The sequence below is a fragment of the Engraulis encrasicolus genome, chromosome 3 (assembly GCF_034702125.1).
Source record: "Engraulis encrasicolus isolate BLACKSEA-1 chromosome 3, IST_EnEncr_1.0, whole genome shotgun sequence".
NCBI classification, from domain to species: domain Eukaryota; kingdom Metazoa; phylum Chordata; class Actinopteri; order Clupeiformes; family Engraulidae; genus Engraulis; species Engraulis encrasicolus.
The window spans coordinates 2,370,860-2,378,359 of NC_085859.1; the positions used below are offsets into that span (position 1 = coordinate 2,370,860).

Below are 7,500 nucleotides of genomic sequence, written 5' to 3' on the forward strand. Positions count from 1 at the left end.
TGGAACCCTGTGTTGTGTTCTAGAATGTATAAGGAGTGCTGCTCGACCTATGAGAGCATTTGGAACTCTGTGCTGTGTTCTAGAATGTATAAGGAGTGCGGCTCCACCCATGAGAGCGTTTGGAACTCTGTGTTGTGTTCTAGAATGTATAAGGAGTGCTGCTCCACCTATGAGAGCGCGTCTCTGCGGATGTTCCGATTGGGCCGAACGGAAACCATCCGATCCACCAGCCTGGACTCATTCGCCTTCGTCAAGGCCATGGACGATCCCAACAAGCAGGTGTGTGTGTTTGTGTGTGTGTGTGTGTGTGTGTGTGTTTATGTGTGTGTGTGTGTGTGTGTGTGTGTGTGGACTCATTTGCCTTCGTCAAGACCATGGACGATCCCAACAAGCAGGTGTGTGTGTGTGTGTGTTTGTGTGGACTCATTTGCCTTCGTGAAGACCATGGACGACCCAAGCAAACGTGTGTGTGTGTGTGTGTGTGTGTGTGTGTGTGTGTGTGTGTGTGTGTGTGTGTGTGTGTGTGTGTGTGTGTGTGAAGTGTGTGAAGATAGTCACAGACAACCCCGCTAAACAGGTCTAGCAGCTTTCTCCTCTTCTGTGTTTATTACTATATAAAGGGTGTATGATCGCGTGCATTTTCCTGTGTGTGTGTGTGTGTGTGTGTGTGTGTGTGTGTGTGTGTGTGTGTGTGTGTGTGTGTGTGTGTGTGTGTGTGTGTGTGTGTGTGTGTCTGTGTGTGTGTCTGTGTGTGTGTGTGTGTGTGAGTGTGTGTGTGTGTGTGTGTGTGTGTGTGTGTGTGTGTGTGTGTGTGTGTGTGTGTGTGTGTGTGTGTGTGTGTGTGTGTGTGTCTGTGTGTGTGAGTGTGTGTGTGTGTTTGTGTCTGTGTGTGTGTGTGTCTGTGTGTGTGAGTGTGTGTGTGTGTGTGTGTGTGTGTGTGTGTGTGTGTGTGTGTGTGTGTGTGTGCGCTGTACACCCATGTGTGGACATGCACGTGTGGCCTGTGTTATTGGCACATACACAATGTTCACAGTCGTCTGACGTGTGTGTGTGTGTGTGTTTGTGTGCGTGTGTTTGCAGAACTCTGAGAAGATTGAACTGCTGGAGAAGGCCATAAAAGCTCACAGAGTCTACGCAGACCTGGTGAGACACACACACACACACACACACACACACACACACCTGGTGAGATCATGCCCTGCAAATACCTCCACTCAATCTCTGTTTACATCTCTCTCTCTGTCTCTCCCTCTCTCTCCCCTTCTTTCTCTCTCCCTCTCCCCTTCTCTCTCTCCCCTCTCTCTCTCTCTCCCCCCTTCTCTCTCTCCCCTTCTCTCTCTCCCCCCTTCTCTCTCTCCCCTTCTCTCTCTCTCTCTCTCTCTCCCTCTCTCTCTTTCCCCCCTTCTCTCTCTCTCTCTTCCCTTCTCTCTCTCTCTCTCTCCCTCTCTCTCTCCCTCTCTCTCTTTCCCCCCTTCTCTCTCTCTTCCCTTCTCTCTCTCTCTCTTCCCTTCTCTCTCTCTTTCCCCTTCTCTCTCTCTCTCTCTCTCTCTCTCTCCTTCTCTCTCTCTCTCTCTCTCTTCCCTTCTCTCTCTCTTTCCCATGGCCCATCTGACACTCTCTTCCTGACTTGCAGTTTCCTGTCCTTCTCTCTGTAAGAGTCCACACCAGAACGTGACCAGACTTCCAAGTAGAATTAGGCAGTCTGCTCCTTTCGGTCTGAACACACACACCGACAGAAGAACAATCTCTCGGGGGAAATGCATTGGCCACGGTGTAGTACGGGGGCGTTGCCTGAGGACACGAGTGGATGGAAAATTAACTCCCTTGCGCATGGTCATTGGTCAGTGGGTGCGATGGATACAATTTCTGTACTCCCTTGCGCATGGTCAGTGGGGGCGACACCATGATGGATAATTTGTGGCCAAATTAACTGCAGCTGTTAGTCAGCAGTAATTGCTGGGGGTAATTAAGGACAGCTGACAAACATTCACGCTGTCCTATGACCTGTTCCACACTCCGACCCTCGCGGAAGTGGCATTGCATGCTTCCCTGATGCTTCCAATACTGACCGTAGAAGAAGAATAAAGCTTCCGTACTCCCCTCGCCATCATTTCGTACTACGCTGTTATGACCTCAGTAAGCCCTCCTGTCTCTACTCTCCTTGGTCTTGACCCAACACACCGGGCCGACTTCTACCGCCTTGGACACTCCCCCGGAGTACTTCCAGCACCGGAGTGATTTTGTTGGAACTTCCGTGTTTGAGATCTCGCGGTTCGGCTGGCCCTGTCATAGTAGCAAAATGTTTTCATGTTTTTGCGAAGTCAACTCTCTACTTTTCACGAGTAGCCTCAATAGTAGATTGCCTACTAATTACTCTAAATATACAATGCCTATAGGCAAATTCCCTCTCCCATTCATAATAACTCTAAATATGCCCTCTCCCATTCATAATAACTCTAAATATGCCCTCTCCCATTCATAATAACTCTAAATATGCCCTCTCCCATTCATAATAACTCTAGATATGCCCTCTCCCATTCATAGTTTATCCATCAAGGCAGCGTTCTATCACTGTCTCTCACTCAAGCGACGACTTTCGTTGTTTCATTATTACACTGTAATACTTAACCCTATCGCACCGGATGCATCATATATGATGCATCAAATTCAAAGCCCTCTCCACGCTGACACAAAAAAAAATCCATCTCAAAAACATCCTGCGTGTCATTTCCAAACGTCCTGCAGTACACGGAAACCGCCACAAGAGAGCAGCGGTCAACAACAAGTTGATCACAGCTCGGCGAAAAATGCAAAAATGGAGTAGATGCGGTTTCCCTGACCGACGCTGAGATATCGTCAAATTGCAAAAGGTTTGTGTACAAATTTCCGAAATATAACTCTACATCCTTTAATTTGAACACTTGCTTTGTGCAATTAATCAAGGAAGAGTTTATATTTTTACGCCGTGATGCAGAGAGATCGTGCTAAAACTGATGAAACATATAAGCACCATCCGGCTGTGGCAGGAAGTCAGCCATCAATGCATTTGCTCCATAGGGAAACTTACAAAGCATACCACGACGATCGTTTAACAAAACACACAAGTTGTTTTACTNCAAGACAATTTNGAAAATGTAATGCAAAATGTTGAAATTATGATCTCGTAAAAAATGCATTGAAGTGAATGGAGAAATGGTCCAATTGTAGTAATGGACCCATATATTCAAATTACACATCAAAAATGAATAATGATCTATATTACACTCATAAATAGGTTGTTAGGCATTCGATCAGCTATGTTTTAACATAGATTTAAAAAAAATAAAAATACCCAACCAGGCTGTGGGAAATGTAAAATATGGTCCTGCTAAAAAAGGATAGGCTGAAAAAAATGGCAGGATCTCACTAAATATTTAAAGATAATCCTCAAATTAAATTTTAAAATAAAAAAAGTTGTAAATGCATTAAAAGTCATTTTTCAATGGTCATGAAATTGGAATTTTCATTCCTTTAAAGCCTGATGCATCATATATGATGCATTAAATATCTCAGTGACCTTAACAAAATTTTGAATTTTTTTTTTACATTTCTTATAAGGGACCAATATTGAAGCAAATTCCAAAAAATTAGAATTTTCTCTCATTGCTTTCATGGTTCAGGTTTCACAGGGTTAAAGACAGATAATTAACAGATGCAACTATGACTTGAGACTCATACAGTCTGGGCCGCCATGACTCTTTATATAGGACAGGACCCCGGCCAGGGTAACATCTCTTTATATATGACACAGTCTTGACTCTTTATATAGGACAGGACCCCGGCCAGGGTAACATCTCTTAATATATGACACAGTCTTAACTCTTTATATAGGACAGGACCGCGGCCAGGGTAACATCTCTTATATGACACAGTCTTGACTCTTTATATAGGACAGGACCCCGGCCAGGGTAACATCTCTTGTACTACAGAAGATGTGCAGGCATGTTCGTATTTTAACTTCCATATGAGTCTTTGTGAACAGGACCCCCGCCAATACCCAACCGTCTGGTTAATGTGGAGCTTAAGTGGTGAATGGCCAAGCTAGATATCTAACGTGTGTGTGTGTGTGTGTGTGTGTGTGTGTGTGTGTGTGTGTGTGTGTGTGTGTGCCTCTCTCTCCAGGCTGTGAATGGCCAGGCTATAGATCGCCATCTGCTGGGTTTAAAGATGCAGGCCATTGAGGACCTCACCTCCATGCCAGACATCTTCATGGACACGGCATACGCAGTAGCAGAACACTTTAACCTATACACTAGCCAGGTATGTAGAGGTGTGTGTGTTTAGAGGGGTGTGTGTGTGTGTGTGTGTGTGTGTGTGTGTGTGTGTGTGTGTGTGTGTGAGACCTGACCTCCATGCCAGACATCTTCATGGACACAGCATACGCAGTGGCAGAACACTTTAACCTATACACTAGCCAGGTATGTAGGGATGTGAGTGTTTAGAGGGGTGTGTGTGTGTGTGTGTGTGAGACCTGACCTCCATGCCAGACATCTTCATGGACACGACATACGCAGTGGCAGAACACTTTAACCTATACACTAGCCAGGTATGTAAGGGGTGTGTGTGTGTGTATAGGTGTGTGTGTGTGTGTGTGAGAAACCTGACCTCCATGCCAGACATCTTCATGGACACGACATACGCAGTGGCAGAACACTTTAACTAGCCAGGTATGTAGGAGTGTGTGTGGTGTGTGACTGGTTTTCTTACACAAGTGAGATACACGAGATATGTGATGCATTGGAGGCTGTCATCAATCACTCCCCAAGCACACCTGATCTAACATTACTCTGTGAACAGAATAGATTGATCATTTTTGTAAATTGGTTGTTGTTTTGACAGCTATATGGAAACATGCTATTCCTCCAAAATATTGAAATACCAACCACTGTGTAATGCTCTTAATAACTGTGGCTACTCTTGTAAACACAATAGCTTTCATCTTTGGTGGTATGGGCTGTACAGTCCATAAAATGTGTGCGCGTGGCTTACAGATCTGTGGACTCTCTAAACAATGGGCTAAAAAAAAGACCACATTTTGCTCGGTATCCAACAGAATTGATTTATGTGTGTGTATGTGTGTGCTCAGTATCCAGCATAATTGGAAGCCTCTTCATTTGGAAATGCAGGTGCCACATGTATCTCTAACTTAAATTAAGACACTGAGTGAGCAGATCCTTTCAGTTTTGTGTGGAACTACAACATTTGGCTTGAGCTATGATGAACAACAACTATCTGTCAATCTAAATAAAGAAGTAAACTGTGTGTGTGTGTGTGTGTTATAACGTGTGTGTGTGTGTGTGTTATAACGTGTGTGTGTGTGTTGTAACGTGTGTGTGTGTTATAACGTGTGTGTGTGTGTGTGTGTGTTATAACGTGTGTGTTGTAACGTGTGTGTGTGTGTGTGTTATAACGTGTGTGTGTGTGTGTGTGTGTTATAACGGGTGTGTGTGTGTGTGTTGTAACGTGTGTGTGTGTGTGTTATAACGTGTGTGTGTGTGTGTGTTTCCTCTAGGTGGGTTCTGAGACGGACTGTGTGCTGTGTCTGGGTCCCCTTGTCCCCGATGGCTACGGCGTGTTATAACGTGTTTGTGTGTGTGATGTGTTTGGGTCCGCTGGTTCCGGACGGGTACGACGTGTTATAACGTGTGTGTGTGTGTTATAACGTGTGTGTGTGTGTGTGTGTGTGTTATAACGTGTGTGTGTGTGTGTGTGTTATAACGTGTGTGTGTGTGTGTGTTTCCTCTAGGTGGGTTCTGAGACGGACTGTGTGATGTGTTTGGGTCCGCTGGTTCCGGACGGGTACGGCGTGTTATAACGTGTGTGTGTGTGTGTGTGTGTGTGTGTGTGTGTGTGTTTCCTCTAGGTGGGTTCTGAGACGGACTGTGTGATGTGTTTGGGTCCGCTGGTTCCGGACGGGTACGGCGTGTGCTACAACCCGATGGCGTCTCATATCAACTTTGCCATCACCGCCTTCAACAGCTGTGAGGAGACCAACGCCACGCGCTACTCACGAGACCTGCAGAGGGCGCTAGCGGACATGAAGACACTACTGGACACCCAGAACATCTAAACACACACACACACACACACACACACACACACACCTGGACACGAACACACACACACACTGGACACCTGAACACACACACACACACACACTGGACACCTGAACACACACACACACATCCACTGGACACCCGGAGCACCTAAACACACACACACACACACACACACACACACACTGGACACCTGAACACACACACACACACACACACACACACACACACACACACACACACACACACACACACACACACACACACACACTGGACACCTGAACACACACACACATACACACACACACACACACACTGGACCCCTAAACACACACACACACACACACATACACGCACGCACCAGGGCTTGACATTAACTTTTTTGGCTTGCCTGCCACTGTGGCTAGTGGTTTTCCTGAGTCAATAGCCATCCAGCTATTCTACTTGCCACATTTTTTTGTAATCATGATGCTGTACATCTAACCTCAGAAGATGAGGTGCTGAAATCAAGAAGATGAGTGCATGGGTTTCAACATGGAAATAAAACAAGCAAATAGAAACTGAGTAACTGAGCTTTTTCGTGAACTTAAATACAAACAATTGATACATAAGGGGCAAAGTGCAGAATACACGCTATTATGATATATCATGCCATAGAATGAGATACCTGCCAAATTGGCTAGTGACACTGAAATTGTTACCAGCCACAGCCAAATTTCACCAGTATTTGACCGGTTGGCAGGTGCCAGTGTCAAGCCCTGGCACGCACACACACACACACACACACACACACACACACACACACACACACACACACACACACACACACACACACACACACACACACACACCTTGGCCAAAGTCACACAACGCTGTCTGATAAAAGGACTCTATTGGACAACAGAGCCTGAAAAAAAAAACACACGCACATGCACGCACACACACACACACACACACACACACACACACACTCTCTCACACACACGCACACACACACTCTCACACACACGCACACACACACGCACACTCTCACGCACACTCTCACGCACACACTCTCACACACACACTCTCTCACACACACACACACACACACACCGACCCACGCAAACACACACACACACACACGCACACGCACACACACGCACGACACGCACACGCTCCCACACACACACACACACACACACACACACACACTCACACACACACTCACACACACACACACACACACACACACACACACACACACACACACACACACACACACACACACACACACACACACACACACAGAAACACAGCCCACCCCAGTCGTTCTCATTGTTTTTATTGTTTATTTATTTATATACAAAACACAATTAAGCTTTTTCATTATCAAACAGAGCGGTTCTTATATCAAACATACAGT

General features: G+C 45.8%; 1 protein-coding gene and 1 long non-coding RNA gene across 2 annotated transcripts in view; both read left to right on the forward strand.

Moving 5' to 3' along the window:
* The window catches only part of LOC134445583 (carnitine O-acetyltransferase-like), a 44,759-nt gene extending 38,628 nt beyond the window's left edge, over window positions 1-6,131 (forward strand). Inside the window, exons 12-15 of the mRNA XM_063194633.1 lie at window positions 144-279; window positions 1,081-1,143; window positions 4,162-4,299; window positions 5,903-6,131. Coding sequence (XP_063050703.1) covers window positions 144-279; window positions 1,081-1,143; window positions 4,162-4,299; window positions 5,903-6,109 — 544 coding nt within the window. The 3' untranslated portion in view covers window positions 6,110-6,131. The remainder of the gene's footprint in view (window positions 1-143; window positions 280-1,080; window positions 1,144-4,161; window positions 4,300-5,902) is intronic.
* A 1,172-nt stretch (window positions 6,132-7,303) lies between these two features.
* The window catches only part of LOC134445177 (uncharacterized), a 1,603-nt gene continuing 1,406 nt past the window's right edge, over window positions 7,304-7,500 (forward strand). Inside the window, exon 1 of the long non-coding RNA XR_010034190.1 lies at window positions 7,304-7,500. This exon is cut by the window's right edge and continues 1,093 nt beyond it. This is a non-coding gene — a long non-coding RNA (uncharacterized LOC134445177).